This window comes from Blennius ocellaris (genome assembly GCF_963422515.1).
Source record: "Blennius ocellaris genome assembly, chromosome: 15".
Classification (NCBI taxonomy): domain Eukaryota; kingdom Metazoa; phylum Chordata; class Actinopteri; order Blenniiformes; family Blenniidae; genus Blennius; species Blennius ocellaris.
In genome coordinates, this window is record NC_137664.1 from 19968917 (window position 1) to 19989886 (window position 20970).

At 42.4% G+C, this 20970-nt stretch overlaps 1 protein-coding gene across 1 annotated transcript in view; it reads right to left on the reverse strand.

Annotated features, from left to right (window-relative positions):
* Positions 1-20310, reverse strand: part of npr2 (natriuretic peptide receptor 2) — an 82623-nt gene extending 62313 nt beyond the window's left edge. Inside the window, exons 1-2 of the mRNA XM_080510271.1 lie at positions 19338-20310; positions 2900-3081 (exon numbers count right to left, since the gene is read on the reverse strand). Coding sequence (XP_080366397.1) covers positions 2900-3081; positions 19338-20109 — 954 coding nt within the window. The 5' untranslated portion in view covers positions 20110-20310. The remainder of the gene's footprint in view (positions 1-2899; positions 3082-19337) is intronic.
* Positions 20311-20970: the final 660 nt, after the last annotated feature.

Below are 20970 nucleotides of genomic sequence, written 5' to 3' on the forward strand. Positions count from 1 at the left end.
GTGTGAAAATGTGGTTTAAATTCTGTGAGATTTGATTGTTTTGGTTTTTTTTTACTGCACATGCTCACCACGGCCTTAGTAAATAATTGTTCTGCACATGCTCAGTAGATGGACAATAAGAACATCCAGACCAGGGGTCAGCAACCTTAAATGCTCAAAGAGCCAATTGGACCTGTCTCGCTCTGCTCACGACACCCAAAGAGCCGCACGCATTTTATTTGGACACTCCCACGGGCGGACCATGCCAGGACGACACGACACACAAAACCTTCTTCACTGCTGGTTGCCAACTTACAACTAATAAATATAAGTACATGAACGAAGCAACAAAACACAACACAACACAATTATTACCGACACTACAAACCTAATATAACCCCCAATAATTATATTGAAAACACGACAAACAGAAACTCCCATGATGCATTGCAGCTACCGGCTCCTTTATCGCTACACATTATTAAAATGGAAGATATATGTGGGAGATCTGGGATTGTTAGAACCATGAGTGTGAGTGGTGTGGCTTTCAATGTCCTGTAGTTGTTTTGTAATTCACTAGAATGTTCCGTCACTCTCAACAAGTCTATAATGAACCTCCTGGAGCTGCCGGCGGTCCGCAGTGCAGCAGTTTTCCTGTGAAAGGTACAGGAAGCTCCCGGCTTCAGATACCAGTTGAGCCGCTGTCATGACCTGCAGCCGCAATTCTCCGTTCTTCATGCCATTATTGTTGTAATGACGATACATCACTGCGTCGTTCACGACCCGCCTACATTTGACCACTCTTTGTAGCGGGACTGCGCTCTGGGTGGCTTTGCCTCCTTACGTCCCTCCGGGATGAACTGCAGTAGGACGGAGGCTCAAGGAGCCGCAGTGGAGGGACTAAAGAGCCGCATGCGGCTCCGGAGCCGCGGGTTGCCGACCCCTGATCCAGACTGTCATGACTCCCGGTCCATAATTCTTTGGGGCCCGCGACACACTGTGATTTTAACAATCTTATCAGTTGACAGCTCGCCACAATGTACGACATGAATCTAAAAATCTTTGGACACAATATGAAGTTTGCCGTGTGCAGATTGCACGATGAAAACACAAACCAAACCGTAGCCTGTATGGCTCGACGTGATTGCACAACAATTAAAAGGCGTATTCACGATGAACGGAGCCTTCACACGTGTGGCATTCCATGTGTTTGGAGAGAAATATAATCATCAAAGCTTTTATTTATATCCCACATGCTTTTATTTTTTTTTATGTGTTTTGCCATTGTGGGTTTAGCGCCAGTGTGACGCTGATCAGTACATCATTTCATTCTGCATTTCTATCGGTTATTTAGTTTATGTTGGTCGCAGATTGATAAAGGGAATATCTAATCGTACCTTCTTCTTTTTTGGGGTTTAACGGCAGTTTGCATCCTCAAAGTTGCATTACCGCCATCTACTGGTATTATCCAACGCTTTGCCACGGCGCTCAGCCACCTGATCTTATCTTCTTTAATCGAACAAAGCTCGCCATTAGCATTGTGTTTCAAGCAAGAGCTTCAACCATTGTCGTGTTAAACTATTACCATATTTTACCTTTAATGCAAAAGGCACCATTTCATCCTATTTTATGTGAACTTCCACATACATGAGGATGAATACTGAGAATTCATGAATACATTTAGGGGGAAATTTGTTGAAAGTACGTTTGGAAAAATTAGCTGAACCACGTTAATCCAAATAAGTTATGAAAGACGGGAACAACAACATTTTTTTTTTTTTTAAATAGTGTCTGTAAGAAGATGGCTTGAAGATGTATTGATTTGCACACAAACAGACAGAGCTTTCAGTGCATATTTACATAATGAAGAAAAAAAAACTTCCTTATGTTTTGATTGAATATTGAGAGACACTTTTTGTAACATCCACACATGATTACAGATGCGTCGAACAAATGCAAAGAACAAGAACGCTGTGCTTAAGGTCCGACTGTGTTTTAAACACTTTAGGCAAAAATCATTACAATCACTTTAATGTTATGCCACATTCACATTCCTAAAGCCCCGCTCCTTCAAAACTGTGGATTAAGAGAATTAAGTGAAACGACTCTGACATTTAGGAAGATGAATTAGCGGAGCGACACATCTGTGCCTGCGCTCTTATTCCTCTAATTCGCGGGGCTAAATGGCTTCCTGTGAAAACACATCCCTCGTCCGTTAATGTCATGCAAGAATTCCCCCCCCCCCCCCCCCCCCCCCCCCCCTTAAGTGGCCAAGGGAGTCGGGCTGGGGGCGGCTCGCGTCCTTTGGGAGACTCAATTTGTGCGCCCATTGGCAGAAAGCTCATCGGGCCGCGTGTGGAAGCTTTTCTTATACCCGTCTGTCATTACCGTAAAAGCTTCACCTGCTTTTACTTTCGGGCGCCAACGCTTTGGCTAATATTTACACAAGTCAATGGACGACTTTAATGGTTAATGGTGCTTGGAGAGCGCCTGGTCACAGGCCTCGTCTCCCCGCGCCGAGTGGAGGTCTTACATTAGTGCCAATGGGCAGAACACGTTAATGATTACTTTCTTTATCGATCCATCATCTTTTTGTTGGATTTATTATGTGTGCGGTCTTCAGAATGTGAATTAATCACGGAAACAAATCCTTCCCAAAGCCTGAAATCCAGAAGAAATGTCTTGTTTTGTCCAAACAAACCAAAGCATGTCAATGTTTGGACCAGGAAGAACTAAAAAAAAAAAAAAATGGAGATTCATTCACTCGTTTCTCGAAGGCAGGGTCAGATCACTTTCCAACATTTTCCCCGAAAAATATTCCTGTATTATTAAAAAGATTAATTTCCTGTTGGCTCAGCAATTAATCCACAGATGAGATGATGACAGTTTTTGTCCCAAAACGTGCTCTGCGTTGTGATACCTTGAAGACCTGGATGGGGTCGGCCCAGTCGGACTCCGGGTTCTGCCACGGCTTGCGGTCCGTTAAGCTCTCGGCAAACACGTCCAGATAGAAGATGGCGTAGTTTTCAGGGTCCTGAATCTCACTTTGGAACAGCTTCATGATGTTCAGGAACGTCTCCAGGGGGCCGCAGATGTAGACGACTGCAGAGAGAGAAGCAAATAACAGGGTGAGCTTTAAAAACCGAATACGCTTCACAATAAGGATGAACTATGAGGCTTTTGAGGAAAAATATATGTACATTTGAAAGTTTTGGTCAAGTTGGCCTTTTTTTTTGTGTTTTAGTGACCTCCATTTTCATTTTTTTGTGTTTTAGTGACCTCCATTTTCATTTTTTTGTGTTTTAGTGACATCCATTTTCATTTTCTCTACAATTTCACTATCTTGTGAGTTTCCGAAATCACTGTCATACTAACATTACTACGAAAGTGTCAAAGGACGTGAAGAAGAGAAACATCTTCCACGACAACAATGGAGGTCAACTCTACTCCAGTTCTGCTCCTCACCTTGCAGACCTTTATTGGATTTTAACTGCGACTCATTGAAGCTATTATTACTAGCTAAAATTTTAATTGTTTTTGGATCTTACAAAATGCCAGCAGATTTTTTTTTCTGAACCTTGAATAAACAACCAACTTACAAAGAGGCAGATTGTTTCCTATTCGGTGTAAATTTATTATTCATTTGGTTTGAATTCAACAAACTTTTATTTCCACTGTCTGAACATAAATGAATTAAATACCAGCAGGTTAGTGAAATATGAGCTTCAATTATTCATTATTTTTATGTTAATATCTAAAATATGTTCTATGTAGCCAACGTAATTTCCTCGTGTGTTTATGATAGAATAGTTTTTTTGTTGTCAGAAATGAATTCTGCTTGTTTAAGTTAAAGATTTTTTTGTGTGTGTAATTTTGGCAAGTTCACATCTTTTTAATGCAAATCCTCAAGTTGTATTTCTTTTGTCTTTTGTATTTAAAGTTGTAAAGTTGTATTTCTTTCTGCACTGAGAGGATTTAACAATAACCTGTCAAAACTGCCTGCACTACATCTTCCAACTCAGCCCATTTTATATCTGACATCTAAACCCATTATTGAGTCATTCTCGTAAAACAAGTGCAAAAAAAACGAAATCTCTTCTACTGCAATGACATTTTAATATTTTTTATGAAGATAAAAAGAATTGTCTAGATAAGTGCTCCTAATGATCAGCAGCCACCAGTTGTCGCATCCATTTTCCTTTCAAGTGAGCCACGTTTGATTATTTACACTCCATGTGTTTTTCACACAGTACACACAATACACGCCACATATAAGGCTGCATATTCATGCAGTTTGTGATGAACATTTCTTAGTCATGGTGCCTCATATCGAGAAAATCCCAGGGTTGATAGCAGGTTTGGGGCTTGCGTTGTGTTTTGGGTGTCTGCCAACACAACAACGGTGCTCAGAGCCTCTGAAAAAGCAACTTTTTCCTCAACCGCTTCAAAGGTCGAACTTATTGAGACGCTCACTCACTTATGTAGTGCTTTTCAACTGCAATGAGCAGCCCCAAAGTGCTTTACGTCGTTAATCACATCCAACCATTCACGCGCCAAGTTTGGGGTTCAGTGTCTTGCCCAAAAACACGTTGGCATTTGGAGGTGGGAATCATACTTCTGTCTGATTGACAGGCAACCTGCCCAATGTGTGTCTCTTCTGCTCATCATCAGCGAGGGTCCCATCCATAATACACACATTTCATTGAGCTCCATGGCCTTTATTAAAATGTGATTTTGCTTATTTTTGTGGTATTTTGTGAACAAGTTAGTGCAAAAGAAAGGTAGGAATTGATCGTTTATTTAACCCCAAGCGTATTTCATGATTGTGTGTGTTTCTAACAGATTTGAGAAGGAGGAACAGGTCGGTTACCTTCCAGCAGAGACGCTGCTGTTTTTGTTGGCGATAGGCTTTTCCTCAGCAGTGACAGTTCTATTAGAAGACACGTTTTATGCGCCTCCATTGCAATCGAATAGATAAATATACAAGCTTCATTCCCACAAAACCAACCCAAAACCAGAAGTGCATTTGTTGTGAACTCCCCCATTGAAACAAACAACCAGGCACAAGCATTGACGGCACACTGCAACAGCGAGCAAATGCATTCAACTTTTCCACGTTTGATTCTAATAAACATCAGTCGACTGTCGGAGGTGGAGAGGGTGAAAGAAAAAAACTGTATCACGAGCCAGCCAAGAAAAATATTTGAAAGATGAGGGTGAATGTGAGGAGGGAAAGAGAGGGGCAGAAGAAAAGCTGGATATGATAAATCCACAGATATAATAGTAAAATGGTTCTTTTTTTTTTTAACAACATCTTGCCAGACAGCAGCTGACTGTGGGCCGAGTCCGCCCTCACACACAAGATCAAAGTTACAATGGCTCCTGTTTTACACTCCCGCTTCACATGCAGCCTGCTTGTCGAGGCTTCATTTGTAACTCAGAGAGCAGAACCACACACAGAGAAGAGCTTCACACCAATATTGTGTTGAAATGTGTTTTTTATTGATTGTCCTCTTTCCTGCAATCTCGTTGTAATGCCCTACTGGTAATTTGGGGCCATCAATAAACCTCACATGAATGTTTTTGGATGAACATTACTTTGTATTGCTCGTGTTGTAGATTGTCCTCAGACTCTGTCTGTGGATGTTTGAGTCAAGAGAGAAGACTTAGGGAAATATATTTTAGTACACGGTGAAGGTGATGAAGTGCATCGCACAGGAACCACTCCAGAACAAACATACAAGAATGGTTAAATATAATATCATTCATTTTTAATCTATATTAAACATATTCATTTTTGCATTGTTTTGTTCCCGTTACTCCTTTTCCAGCAGCTACGAAGACAAACTATTTATAATGTTGCTGCAACTGAGAACAGTCAGCAGAATCCCAGACTAACATACGCTTCAAGTTAATGTGGTATTTTAAGCTGGAAGTGCTTCGGTGAAAACAAAACTCCTTCCTGCAGAGTGTCAAGACGGTTCTTCTGACTCTCACTACTGGATGAGCGGCTCATTTCTGTTTGGCTACGGTGAGTCCACTTGGACAAACTGCCTGAAGTGTGTTGTCAGATACGTTTCAGGGATTTTGAGATCCTCTGCGCTGCGAATGGGTCACTTGTATTAAAACATTTTTTATTAAATGAATCACGATGAAGGATCAAGTCGCGTCAACACGTTCATTTTGACAACCCTGCTATAAACAATAACAATAGCGAGCACACACACATTGATATGGACAGATATAATCTGAAAAGTACCGGTAATGTCCATATAAAGTAGAGCATGCGAGTCAAAGTAATTGTGGTGTCTCTTTATCAATGGATCAGGTCACCGTCTCCCACACCAAGTCTTCAAAAAATAAAATAAAAATAGTCGAGCAGAAAATGGGAAAAGGACTTGAAGAAACCTCTTTGTTGCCACTTTTAGCAACTTCAGCACTGTTTGCCTCATCCACATGTCAATGGGGACAGTTGCCAGGCAACCTCACACATCAATCGTAGCCACTGGTGGATCGGTGTCTTCTCCAAGGACACTTCCACGTGTTTCAGGAACAAATCTCCGATCGTGGGAGCGAAGGACAACCGGCTGCGTTACATGACCCGCGGATCACTTTTCTATTAAAGAATTCTGACCCACCCAACGGAAAACTGACCTGCCTCAACACCTTAATGCATAAAAATTATATTTTTAAAGTACCTTTCACACATGTAATCTAAGTAATACACCTTTGGCATTGTTTAAGTCTTGAAATGTAATTTTAAGAATTAAATTTTTTTTTAAAGTTTAAATTTTTATTTTATATACGTAGACTTGTTAATTTCTGTGTATGTGATAGAATTTAGTAGTGCCTTATTTTGAAATTGTATATATATGAAAGGAAGGATCAAATAATACACAAAAGCAGTGTCTTATGACATGTAACAAGTAATATTCATATTAAACATCTGCATTAGAACATTCTTATTAGTAAAAGTTAAAGTTTCATATTAGGTGTCAAAATTCTATGGGGCGGGTCATTTTTCAACTTGAGAGGTGAGCCGTGGGCTACAATTCCATGGGGTCCGAATTCTGTATGACACATGTCATTTTCAGGTTCAGGTTCAGGTCTTTTTGTTGGTGATAATTGACATATAATGAAATAAGTCACCGCTGCCATGTGCAGAGTACCCAGCGTCAGAGAGACAGACACACTCACGTTCACATGACCAGACGATTCAAGGGGCATCAATCACCCTCAAACGTTTTTAGGCCGTGGGAGGGAACCGGGGGAAAAAACCCATTCATACATAGACAGAACATGAAGGGTGCTATAACCTCTACATAACTGCATGGCCCTAAATTCCCGTCTATCATCAATTTTCACTGACATTTACAGTAAAAAAAAAAAAGAAAGAAAGAGCGACAGATCAGATAACAGTGGAAAAGAAAAGATTACTGAGTTAAAGTTAGCAAGATGTCAATCGTGATGCTGTACAACGTGTTTTCTTTCAGTGACAGAAATCAAACTTGAGATGTTGGTTTCAGCTTCTGAGAGGCGTTTCGGCCTGCCGCCTTCATTCTGCCACCAACGCGTCGATGTCCGACTTTGCGTCCAATTACACAGAGCCCCTGAGAACGGTGTAAAAACGGCTCCCGAGATGTAACTTGTAAAACACCCTTGACTCCCGAAAGCTAAACTTTTTGTAAACAATGCTACTGTGCATGCGCACCACGGCCACAGTAAATAGCTCTAATCTACATGCACAACACCAACGTCAGCCTTCACAGTGTCATCTCTCCCGGTCCATGTTCTCCTGGGACTTGATGGTTTTATAGTTGACAGTCACCGTAATAACAATCCACATATAAAACTCATTGTAAGTTTAAAGCATGTTCTTCTCTGTTTGGTTTCATTACAAAAACAAACAACAGCACCCACTACTGGCCCGACATGCTCACCAGACCGTTTTAAATGTGTTCCATTTTCATGTAAATGGACATCGTTGCCAATGTAAAATGCAAAACTTTTCTGAAACAAAAACTGAAATGATGTCACATGAACAAGGCCTTAAAAAAACAACAACAATATTTTCTGCAGCAGTGTTTGTCAGAGCTGCTCCCAGTCAGCAGACATTTCCCCAAGTGTTGGACCAAAGTCTGCCGCCGCCTCGACCTCGACTCTCATCCCGTCCAACATGGCCGGCCATGCCAAGGAGCCCTGCTGTCTCCTGGAGCGCCCCCAAAGTAAATGTGCCACACAGCTGGGGCAAAATGTCCTCCCGGGCTGGAGCAGTCACACTCCACTGTCTGCGGACCTCAAACGTGTTCTGGGTTTGAAACTTCGCAGATCAATTTTCCCCCCCAAACGAGACATGCGTGTCATCCCTGCTCTGTGTTTTTGCTTGATTTTACAAGATATGTCAAAGAAGGGAGATACTTTTGTTGTAGCTACAAGGATTCATAAACAACACACACACACACACACACACAAAATTTCCCCTTTGGCATTATGAAATATCTTACTTTTATGAAGTGGCGTACAGCTTTTATCTGGTGGTTTTGTTTGATTGTGCTGACTCCGATCCAATGCCAGATATGAAAGAAATAACAAAGCGAATCTAATACTGAGCATATCAACGACGGATGAACGAGAGCTCGCTGTTCTGTCCCCGTGAGCCGGCGGCCTGGCCGGTTTCAAGATAACGACGCTCATTTTAGGGAAAAAAACCAACAAAAAAACCAGGCCTGAACCAGAGGACTCATTCCTTGGAAAGTACAAAAGATAAAACGCAGCGTAATCTCGTAAAATGAGTCAAGGGGGAAAAGGAAAAAAAAACAACTGGAGAAAGGGAGGAATAATAGGAGTGATTTTTTTCTTTGATCCCGACTTATTTTTCAAAAAGTAGACACGCCACTTATGTCACAAGTACAAAGGATTTTTGTGTCTAATTGGCAGCTATTAATGTCACAAGACTTCGTTTTCATTCATGGTATCAACCAGCTCCTCGTGTGTTGCATGATTTACAGTAATGAGCTTTTTGATTTGATGGCCGGCGCACGTTCCTCTGTTACCTTCTCGCCAACGACTGGCTCAATCTGACCGCAGGTGTTTGTTTCTGATCCTTTCCCCGTTTACATAACAACAGGAGTGACAACAGGAAACCTTTGTTGCGTTTTGAGTCATGAGTCCATGACAACGATGCTCGGGGGGGTCAGAGTCGGAACGCAAGTTTTGAAAACAGCCTACTCGGTCGAACCTTTAAAAAATGCTCCAACTCTGTCTCCGTGGGAACGGAGGAAAACTTTTTGAAAATATTGCATCTCCATGGAAAAGGGGGAAGAAAACCCAACTTTTTCAAAACGCTCTGGCTCCGTCTCCGTGGAAATAGGAGGGGAAATTGAACTTTTTGAAACAGCTCTTTCTCCGTGTAGACAGAGCAAAATCAAACTTTAGTAAAAAGTTCTTACGCAGACATGCGAGAAGATGGACAATAACAACAATATTTCCTCCAGAGTGCATCGACTCCCAGTCCATATTCTCCTGGGACTTGTTTTTTTGTCATTTCAGTGTAAACAGACATTGTTTATTTGTTTGTTTGTTTTTTGTAAATTCTGTTTATTACAATTTTAGTTTTTTCACATAAACAAATACATAAATATTACACAATAAACAAACTAGAACAACAATGATTGAGCTGCAAGGCTGGTCCTTATAATAAAGTATGTGGCATCAAAAACAGTTTAATCAAATTAAATTACATTAAATTAAATTAAGTAATGAATTTAAATCCAGGTTATAATCGAGTCCCAAAAGTTCCAGTGGCTTCCTCCATTCCTGCAGAAAAGAATTAACCCTTCCGTTAATGCAATCTCCAAGTTTTTCCAGAGTCACAACCTCTGAGATCAGAGATTTCCAGACATCATTTTTACAACACAACAAAATTTGCACACCACTGACTTAACTTATCGGAATGACCACTTTAATTCCAGCCCATTTATCTGCAACTATTTTATTCCGATGATGAATATCAAGAGCTAAAGCCTTTCAAAACAAACAACATCCCACTGACTTGAACACGAGTCGAGCTGAAAGGACGAAGTCTCTCGCCAACCTTGTGCAGAACGCAGAGCTGCAGCTTGTGTGACAGGACCCTGAAAGCAGGAAACGAGTGTTGTGCCTGCTTGGTCCTGACATGCACATCTATCATCCAACCCAGGTGTCGGGGCCAACTTCTTAACCTCTGTGAGTTAAAGGTCAAGCTGAAGGGCCACTGTTTTAAGAAATAGGAGGAGGTGGAGCTCTTGGAACGGAGGGGCCGGGGCACATTGAAATGACAGGACGTCCCGGGAGAAACCGTCCCGATCTACCTGCGTTCACTTTCTTCAGAAATAGATTCAACTAACATCAACTATCATATTAACAGGAATGCTCTATTCATGTACGGTTATTGGGAGCAGTGAGGCCGAGAGTTTAATGAGGAGAGCTTGTAACCCTTTCTGAGAGGAATATTAAGAACTGTGGAATTCAGCAGAGTTGACGTCAGAAGTGATACAAACTCATTTAGTTCAGGAGCCACATACAGACCAATATTATCTCTAATGGGACGGACCAATAAAATCAGAGTATTAAAAAAAAAAAAACAGTTTTACTGCAAAAACACAACAATACATTCTGAAAACTTTGAATAACTTCTTTAAAAAACAAGCTTGAAAAAGCCTGTTTACACAATAAAATTTGAAATGAAAAAATAATTAGTTTTTTTGTTTCTGAAAAAGTTTAGTAATTCCCTTGCCACATTTTGAAAACAATGTCCATCTCATTGGACATTGTAATTGGATGTAATTGTCCATCTCCTGCACGTGAAGGAGAACTATTACTGTGGTTCTCATGCGCAGTAACATTTCCACAGGGGCGGAGTCAAAGCATTTTCAAAAAGTTGCACCCTTGTAGCTGGTTTCAAAAAGTTGTGTTTTTAATGACTCTGAGCACCATTGTTATGTGAAAAAATAACAACCTCAAAACACAACAACATTGTTGTTTTGACTCCAAACAAAAAACAAAAAGCAATGCTAAATGTTAAATGCTAAACAAACTCTCAGAAACCATGTTGCTTTGTTTTAATTTTGTCGCCTCCAAGAATACGAAAGAGTTGATTTTGTGATCAATTCTTCAGAAAGGTCACACATGGAGGTTTGTTTTCACAAAGTGGGAATTCGATGCTAATGCTACATTCCCAGCGACACCGTAGCTAGCAGTCACGGTCCTCTGTGGTCTCAGTTCTGTTCACTACCGTCCCCCGCAATCAATGTTAACCCTTCATAAACTCACAGTTCAATCAGTCGCCTGCATCTGGCTGGAGGTAAATGTAGCGCAGCGTGTTTTCACCACAGCCTTGAGTGAAAATAAGTGAGTTGGTAACTAATCGAAGCGTCACACTGCCATTCATGTCGACGCTCCACCGCGGTCGCGGCTCTCATTGCTGCGATTGCGCCGAGCTTCCGTCTCTCTTGTCCTTGCTCAGTCCAGGCGTACTCTGAAGCTTTTTCATCTGAGTGTGTCGTAAGAAGCTGACAAAGAGAAAATACAGACGGTGGAGGATCAAGTGAATGAGAGAAGCCTTGAACAAGATGAAAACTGAAGAGTTCTGTTTTTTATTTTTTGGGACGACATGTGACGACTTACATTCACAGCTTGTGTCGTTTGGATTAGTCCGGTTTGCCAACTGGGACGTTCGGCTGTTTCAGTTGCGACTTCGATAATCCCATTGAAAATGTAGAATCAGACAGGAAGCCGCAATGTTTTATTTTCTGTGGATCAGGATGGATTATCAAACATCCTGTGTTTGTCCTGTCACTGTATCAGAGAAGATTACCCACCGACTCTTGGCTTGTTTATCGTCGAATCTGCCTCGCAGGGGATTTCATGGCTCTGTGGCAAAGTTAATGACTTGAAGCTCTAAATTAGTCAGGAAAGTAAACACCTGGAGGAGCCTGTTTACACGACAACACTTTCAAGTGAAAACTGAAAAGTCTCCTTGTGTTTTGAGTGTCTGTTTACACCACAATGGTGCTGGGAGCCACTGAAAACACAACTTTTAGGAAAAATGATTGGAAAAATGCAACTATCCTGAAACGCTGCTCACCACGGCCGTAGTAAATAGTTCTTCGGCAGATGAGCGAGTAGAAGGACAATAATAACGCTTTCTTTGTGTTTTGGGTGTCCAAAACCATTGAAAGGGCAACTTTTAAATAACGCTCCGAGGAAACGAGGTAACACAAACTTTTTGTAAATGTTGGTACTCAGAAATGCTGCTGCTGTACATGCGTACCACGACTGTCGTAAATAGTTCTTCTGCACATGCTCAGTATATAGGCAATAACAATAATGTTTCCTCAAGAGTGTCATGACTTCCCGTCCATATTCTCCTGGGACTTGGTGGTTTTATTGTTGAGGGTCACCATAGTAACAATCCAACTTGGGCGTCTGGCCTGGCCCGACACGCTAACTGCATCAGTTTCAAAATGTCTGCCTTTTCGGTGGAAACGGACATCATTTTTAAAACGTCGCAGTGCAAACGTAAAACCTTTTTTGAAACAACATTTGTTTTTTTTTTAAAGAGCCGTTTTCACATGAAACCTTGTCGTAAAACTGGCCATGTGGACTCCAAAACATGCAACAGCAACAACAAGTCGCAGCCTGATGGAGTCGTCCAGTCAGAGCGGAAACGTCCCCTCCTGGGCGCCATTAAGGGACTGAAAGCATCAAGGCCAGAGTGTCGCTGAGGAAAACGCAGCTCTATTGGCAGCGCTGCGTCTGCCAAAAAAACGTCCAAGGCCTTTTTCCTGAAAGGGTCGACTCCTCCAAAGCACACCAGAAACAAAGCTATTTTGTAATTTATTTTTGTTCTGTTTTAACAATGCATGAGAGTGAAAATTCCCCTTGCGGCTCATAAAGCATTCAAGATACCTAAAACATCACGTTTCCAACGAGGACTGTGGCGCAGAGCAGAGCGCCGTGCTGTTCGTGGGGTTAATGTGTGGCCGAGCCGTCCCTTTAAGCAAGGTAACTGAATTGCACTGTAATTAAAATAACAGTGTGTAATAATGAGTTCACACATGGCCAGAAGTAGAAATTAGTGAGCTCCAGTGCAAAACAGCCGCGCGCTTGTTATCCAGCCGTCGTTTCCTGCAGTCTGCTGCACGGCGAGGAGCTGATCCACTCAAAGATTGCACGTATTAAAAAAATGGACACAAACCAGATAGTTGAGGATGGAGCCTGATGGACGGTCTGATTAATACGCAATAATGAGTCAGAAATGTTTTTGTAATCTACAAGGGGACAGTGGTCTCCATTACAAATCCAATATAGAAGATTAAAAGGTTACTGATCAGATTTGAGTCCAAAGTCGTTCATCTACTGTTCTTTATTTTCCCACAAAGACATTTTTTTCAGCCACATGTTGAGAAGAGGCTCATGCCATGGATTTAACTCACTGCAGATGTGTCAGTTGCTCGGAGAAGATTTTCAAAAACATTTCAGAACATTTTAATTCTTCAAATATGCTTTGGTCCCGTTTACATGATAATGTTTTCAAGTGAAAAACTTACTCTCATCATCATTTTATTGGGGTGTTTTTGGAAAAGGCTAATATGTGGAACTTTCGGAAAATGCTCCAAATCAATCACCATGGCAACAGGGGGAAAACGCTACTTTTCTGAACTGCAGCTACAGCGCATGCAGACCTGGACCGTCGTGTAAACATAAAACCTCTCTGATGGGAAAACTGAAAAAATGGTGCGTTTTCACTTGAAACATCGGTCCATATCGTTTGATATATGAATTATCTTTGTAACAATTTATAAAGATTATTATGTGTTTGTTTTTTTCCCTAGTATTGTTCTATTACACAACTTTTCAAAATGTATAAGGTTGTTTAAAAATATAAGAATATATAGGAATATAACAGATACATTTAAATTAAAACACAGATTGTGTTCTGTATTAATTGAACTATACATTTTTTCCCAAAACAACTATATTCACTTGTTCTTTATGAAAAGTAACTGGATACATATAACTAACATTTACTTCTCAAATGAAACATACTTTTTTTGGTATGTGAAGTTTTAAAACTGAACTTATGTAAACATATTTCCATGAATTGTGAAATCCTGAAATGTATTTGATTCATTTATCTCCCATAATCACTTTATATTGGGGGGAAAATAAGCTTTTTGTATCAAATACTAAGATACGAGTAAATAATAATTCTTTTTTAAATCTTGTCTTATTGTTCCGAGTAAAATAAAATGTCCAAAAATAGAAACTAAAATCTTTTTAAAGCAATCCAGTTGTTATAAATATTCTGGCCAATGTCGTAATAATGTGTGAATACATGTTTTTACTGTAGTTGTGACTCATTCGCTGATTCCTCAGCACCGCTTCATTTGATTCACTCATCAGGTTTCGCCGACGGTTGATTTGTTACTGTTTCACCAAACACTTCACTTCCTAACACTGAACCCAACATCTTTTTGGGTTTTAAAGTCTAGTAAATTTAAGGCCCCATCTGCACAACAACATTTCAAGCAAAAATGCACCCTTTTTTGTTTTTATTATTTGTATTCCTTTATTTATTGTTTTTAATGCATGTATTTCACCAACTTTTGCCAAAAACTAATTGCATGAACTCTTCAGGGATGATTCGTCATCATCCAAAGACTAATCGATTAGATTTGAGGCTGTTAACAATCGAATGTTTCAGATTAAATCCCAAAAAACGGAGAAAGAAAATATCCCATCTAAAGCGGATGGAAGAGACACCTCATGGAGGAGATTAAAGGAGATCAGCGTCCGTTGCCATGGAGACGCTCGAGAGCTGGCATTGACTCGGGTGTGGTTTATCGGTGTGCCTTCGCTCATGATGTTGCTACCTGACAGGCGAGTTAGCATGGATATGTGGCGTTGGCGAAGGCGTGCGCGTTCTCGCTCTGTTATAATAAATAACCAAAATCAACAGGATCGTTAAAGCATCTCACTACTTTCTGAAGCAGTAACTCGTAGTTATTTCGGCACTGCGTCTGCCTCAGAGTTAAGCGTTTTCTCTGGCCGTTTTCTTGGCAGTCCCGTCGGTTATAAAACCGCGGTCGGTTGTGGACTTTTAAGAGACGTTGCACACCTATAAAGTGAGGGCGGGCTCATGGCGGCGGCGGGCTGTGCGTGCGAGAGGCCGCTTGGAACGGGAAACATGGCTGCTCCGCATTAACAAGAGATTTAAAACAACGAATCATTTCAGAGTCATTAGTCGTCCCACCCGAGGGTCCTGGTTGGAATGATTTAATTATCATACCATGAGGAATCAGCCAACACTGCTGGGGAAGCGCTGCCAGGGAGGAAAATAAAGGTTTCTGGGGCATGGCGTCGCCACCGCCCCTCCATCATCACTCCATCCTCGAATCACGTATTAAATCAAATGAAGTGCTTTTAAAAAGGCTAATTCAACGAAAAACCTGTTTTTTTTTCCCACTCCGTTCAGACGTGCGCTGTCGGTTTGGTGCGACAGATCCACTGATCCCGTTCAAGCCCGCCACCATTTCCATGGCGATGTTTCTCAGACTCCATCCCGCCCACGGAGCTGCCGTGTGCTGCGGGGATAACCACCCGTGCATGTGAGCCGCTTCAACGCGGGAAACGCTACTACTTCTTCTCACACCGACCGTCCACATCCCACGTCTGCTATTTCAGGTATTAAACTGAGGAATTCAGGGGGAATTGGAGGCAGACGGTGGGGACCGGCGTTTAACTCAACGACCGGCTCGGCTGTCGGAGACCCGCCGACGGCCCGTTTCCACGCCGACTCCCGCTCTCAGGTGACGGAGCGGAGCCGATCGCCCCGAGGAGATCTGAGAGCCGAAAGCCGAGCCGGGACAAGCCCCGACAAAACCATTATCTCCGTGACCTCCAGCTCGCTGCGGCGGCCACATAACTCACCCCAGAAGGGGGAGGAGGAGGGCTGTTTGGTCTTTTCACCTTTCCCCCCTTCGTCCCTTTAATTACCTGCATTTATTCTATTATTTGTTGACACTGTTGCTATAACATCAGATAAAGACGTTTAAAACTGAGCTTTGTTTGGCCAGAAGCCACAATAATCCCGAGATTCACAGGTTTAAAGCTGCTTTGTTTTCTTTTCCTCAGAGATGTTGAGCTCTTTCAAAGAAAATGTGGGGGTTTTTTTGCATTTTTGTTTCAGAAAAGTTTCATGTTTACACAGCAACAATTTAAAAACAATGTCGGTCGGTTCACACAGAATAGGCAGAAACACTGAAAATGATGTTGTGACAATCTCACACCACTAGCGGGTGCTGTTGTTTTTTTGTTTTTTTTAATGAAACCACACACGTTTTCAAAAAGTTATGCTTCCCCTCGTTTACACAGAAACAAAATCAGAATGCTTTTGAAAAGTTGTGTTGTAGACACAACTTGTCCAGCATCCTGACGTACGATGTTTCCTGACACACAATGTTTTGTCTGCCTGATGTTTGCAAATTGTTCAAAATAAACCTGCACACTTCTGGAAGGCACACAAACGAAGTTGTAGTTTCTGTGGAACGAGTCAGCGGCGCAATCTTACCAATTTCAGCCCCTCTGTAACTATTTTGGGATCAGAATTCAACTCTGTGTGTTTTTCCCCAAGGAGACGGATTCAGAACATTTTCAAAAAGTTGCGTTCCCAGTAAATCCGAGCACCATTGTTGCGTCAACAGACCTCCAGAACACGAGGAATCTTTTCACTTAAACACGATGTTGTGTAAATTTAGTAATCATGTGGCGATTGATGAATACTGGTATGAGTTTTTTTGTTTTTTGATAACGTACATTTCCACCAAACAAAAACTCAAACTTGAATGTTTCTTTCTTTCTTTTTTTTTCTTTCCACCTGCTGTTTGCAGACGCGGGTCGTTTTTGCACATTCAGTCAAAATATACATTGAAGGTGAGACGAACATGTGTCATCGTCTGCTGAAAGAGGCCAATGTGTTCTCCAAACCAGGAGGACAAAGTAGGTCATTCGCGACTGCCTTCTTAAAAAAAAAAAACACACAAAAAAAACCTCCTCTCGGAGTGGGTTTCTGATCAAACAGCCTCGTCAATACCGCTTTGAGCGTCTCAAACTGTCACCAAGTGTCATTAAAGAAACACCAACATTAGTGTTTCTGCAGTGTTTTGAGGTTTTATTCACCGACGCACAGACCAACATTTGTACCTTTATGTTTAAAGTTAAACAAACAGGTTTATTAATAAGCTTTGGCTGCGTTCAGACTGAAGATCGCGTTCTCCATGCGAAGCTCCGATAACCACACGACAAAATTACTTTAAGTTTAACAGTTATTATGGAACTATTTTACCATTCCGACCCACTCAAGATTAATGTGGGCTGCATGTGGCCACTGCTGATCTATAGTTTCCAAGTTTTCTGAGCTCCAGTTACTTTGTTCAGGGCTCAAAATGAATGAATAAAATATGGAACTTTTTTTTTTTTTTTTTCTCCACTCCACAGAGTTTATTTTCTGCCACATTCAAATAAACAATGGAAAAGTTTTATGAGCTTTTAGTGGAAAGAAGCAGACCAACGTTAACGACAGTGTCATGCGCTCGGCTGCCAGAATGTGAAAATGAAGCATTAATAATCCTTAATGTGATATTTATACGACGGTGGTCTAATTTAACGAGACATTTTATGTTTTGTGTTGAATTCTCCAGCTGTTGATTGTAGTTTTACACAGATTTTATATTCATGTCGCGCTAATGTGTGACTGGGAAAGAACACAGAATACACAAATATGTCATTTTTGCACACTATTCAGTTTTTAAACACACATACGCACACTTCATGACCTTAATTAAACATGAGATATGTAATAATTGTCTTTTGTGATGATTTTCATTTGACTCCTCATGTAATAATTAAATAGCTTTCAATCAATTCAACATTTAATGAGTTAATCGTGCAGGTTATGTGAGTTGAAATACAGATTTGAAGTTGCAGTGCATGAAAGCAGCGAGCGTTGAAGTTCCCGGTGTTTTGGACGAAAAGGATGAAATTGTGATCAACTGCGCAGCACTAATGGAGACAGATGAGTGAAGAATGATTTCTCAACACCTCCAGTAGTGGAAGTAACCAAGTACAAATACCCAGATTGCTACAATTAAGCAGCAGTTTTGGGCACTTTAATGAATCTTATTCTCAAATGTGGAATCTTAATTCACATCATTTAATTACTGCTTCACTACTCTTTTATTTAAATTTCAGGAAAAATACCTCGTGCACGTGTGTGTGAGCCATAAACAAACAAGCAAACTGAAACTGGGTGTGAAACATAAGGCCCGCGGGCCAAAGCAGGTTCGCCAGAGGCTCCGATACGGCCCGCCAAACATTTCAACGAAAACATTGCTTTCTTTAACATTTGTCTGAAAGTCAATGCTGTCAAGGTGAGTTTGTAAAAAATACCCATAATGCAACAGCTATAGGAGAAGTGTTGTTAACGTTTCACCATCAATTCGCATCGGATTTAGATGAAAATGCCTCGTGCACATGCACAAGTACCAGTGTGAGCCATTAAACAAAGCATGTGATTACAGATACAAGCGCACTGCAAGGTGGAGGAGAGATATTTATAACAGATCGATTAAACCACAACCTATTGGTTATTATTAGAGGTTGCAATATAACTCGCCTTTATTTTGAGAAGTGTTTTGCAGTTATGGTTCATTATTTTTTAACAGTAGATTAAATTCATCAAAAGGTCTTTTTTTATTCCTGTTTTTTGCTCCAGTTTTAATCAAAAACATGTTTCCACTTTAGGTCAAAGTAAATGAAAAATAAGGTGTGTGTGTGTGCGTGTGTGTGTGTGTGTGTGTGTGTGTGTGTGTGTGTGTGTGTGTGTGTGTGTGTGCGCGCGCGCGCGTGTGTGTGGTCCTCCACGGGTCATAAAGCAGCAGCAGACTGCGCGCAGCCTAAACATTCCTGTGTAATAACTCCGGAATAAACAACTCTGCTCTTCCAGCTGAGGAGGTTCAACACTTCAACACTTCAACACTGAACAACCTGAACTCGGAGTTTCATCACATCCATTCCCTAAATCTTCACGAATCTATCATCCCACCCTCCGATCCGTGCGTAGACTAAATTACGCAAATCGTTTTCCCGGCCAGATCGTCCAAGTGAGAGTGAATTTCCCTGCTGCTTCCAGGGACTTTATCTTTATAGTAACCAGCTGCTGCCGATAACAGCACGAGCACCGGACTGCTGGGAATGTGCGCGAAACGCTGCGATGGGAGAAAAAAAAAAAGCGCGCAGGAGAACTTTGCGTGACTTACTTCTGCCGCGCTCCTTCATGAAGGCGATGAGCTCCTTGTAGTACTTGTAATCGTCCTCGTACGGCTGCGCCTCCACCGTGATGTTCATCTCCTCCTTCAGGTTGAGGTAGATCCCCTCCGACAGGAAGTAGTGCGGCCGGTCGTCCTGCCGCAGGTCGTGGAAGATGACCACGGCGCGCGACGTCCAGTTGAAGTGCGTGTGCAGCGCGTTGGCGAAGTCACCCAGCTTGGTGGTGGACGGCCCGCTGCGCACGATGGTGCGGTACTCGTCCCGCTTGTCGAAGCCGTACGCGGGACCCCCGGCCGTGATGAGCGGCAGCTTCCAGTGCGACGCGAAGCGACCCACGGAGGCCAGCGGGTACACGCACCCGGGCCCGATGAAGGCGTCCGGGTGGAGGTACAGCTTGGCGTCCACCGCCACCACCTGCGCGCGGCTCTCCGCGCACGAGCCCGCCGCGGGGTCCTCCGTGCTGTAGTTGAGGATGCTGATGGAGCGGCCGAGCAGCAGCTGGTGCTTCGGCAGGTCCTCGTGCGCCATGAGGATGGCCGGGAAGACGCGCGGCAGAGCCCACGGGTACTTGAGGTGGTTGTCCGGGAGCATCACGGCCACGGTGATGTTGGCCCAGCAGCCGGGCGCGAGGCAGCAGCAGAGCGCCGCGAGCAGGCAGCATCCCAGCGCGCTCCTGCGTCCCATGTCGCGTCCCGGGGCCGCGGAGGGCGCACGGCGCGGAAGGGAGACGCGGCCGTCGGAGGCACCCCGGCACCGAACCATAAGTCCCGCACACACTCACTCTCTCTCACGCCTTCTCTCGGCTTTCTCCCTCAGAAGTCGCGCACAGCGGGTGAAGGCATCGTCCGCGCGGAGGAGCCGGGTCCGGCCGTGCCGTGCGTCCTCGCTGCGTAAAATCCACCTGGAATCAACTTGTAGTAGTTCCCAGAGCGCAGCGCGGCGCGGTGCGGTCCTCTCCTCGTACTGAGTGATAACATGCACTCAGATGAACGTAACATAAATCAGAGCAGCCCTCTGCTCGGCCCCCACACGTCACACACACACTGCAAGAAGTGCGCACTCACTCCGCCGTCAGTAAATCAACACTTCGCCGTTCACGCGTCCACTCTTTTCACTTAATTAAGATGATTCCGCACAATCTATTTATACTTTCTCACAAAACATGGCAGGCTGGTATTTATTAAGAAAATAACAACAACAGAAACTAAATGCTAAATCATCCGGATGAAATAACTGCAAAGAGGAGGAACAGATTGAGAACAAGAATCCAGGACGATTGTTTTTAAATAATGAAAAACTCACACCACAAGGTAAATCGAACTCTTCAAATGACATGTTTAATTCTTTAAAGGCTTTTTGCAGCGTGCGCAGAAATATTTACGGCAAAAAGCTAAATACGTGTCGCCCTCTGTCGGACATTCCTCATGTTGCAGCAATAAACATCTGGAAGTGGCTTTAATGAGAAATACTACATCATGTGTTTCACAGGCCGTTTATAGCCATTTTAATTGTGGTTTAACTTCAGACCTCGCGTATACAATGCAAATGAAATCAAGAACCACGAATTTTAAAATATATTTTACATGTTCAAAGTTAGAAATTCTGCTGTTTCAAAACTGGAAA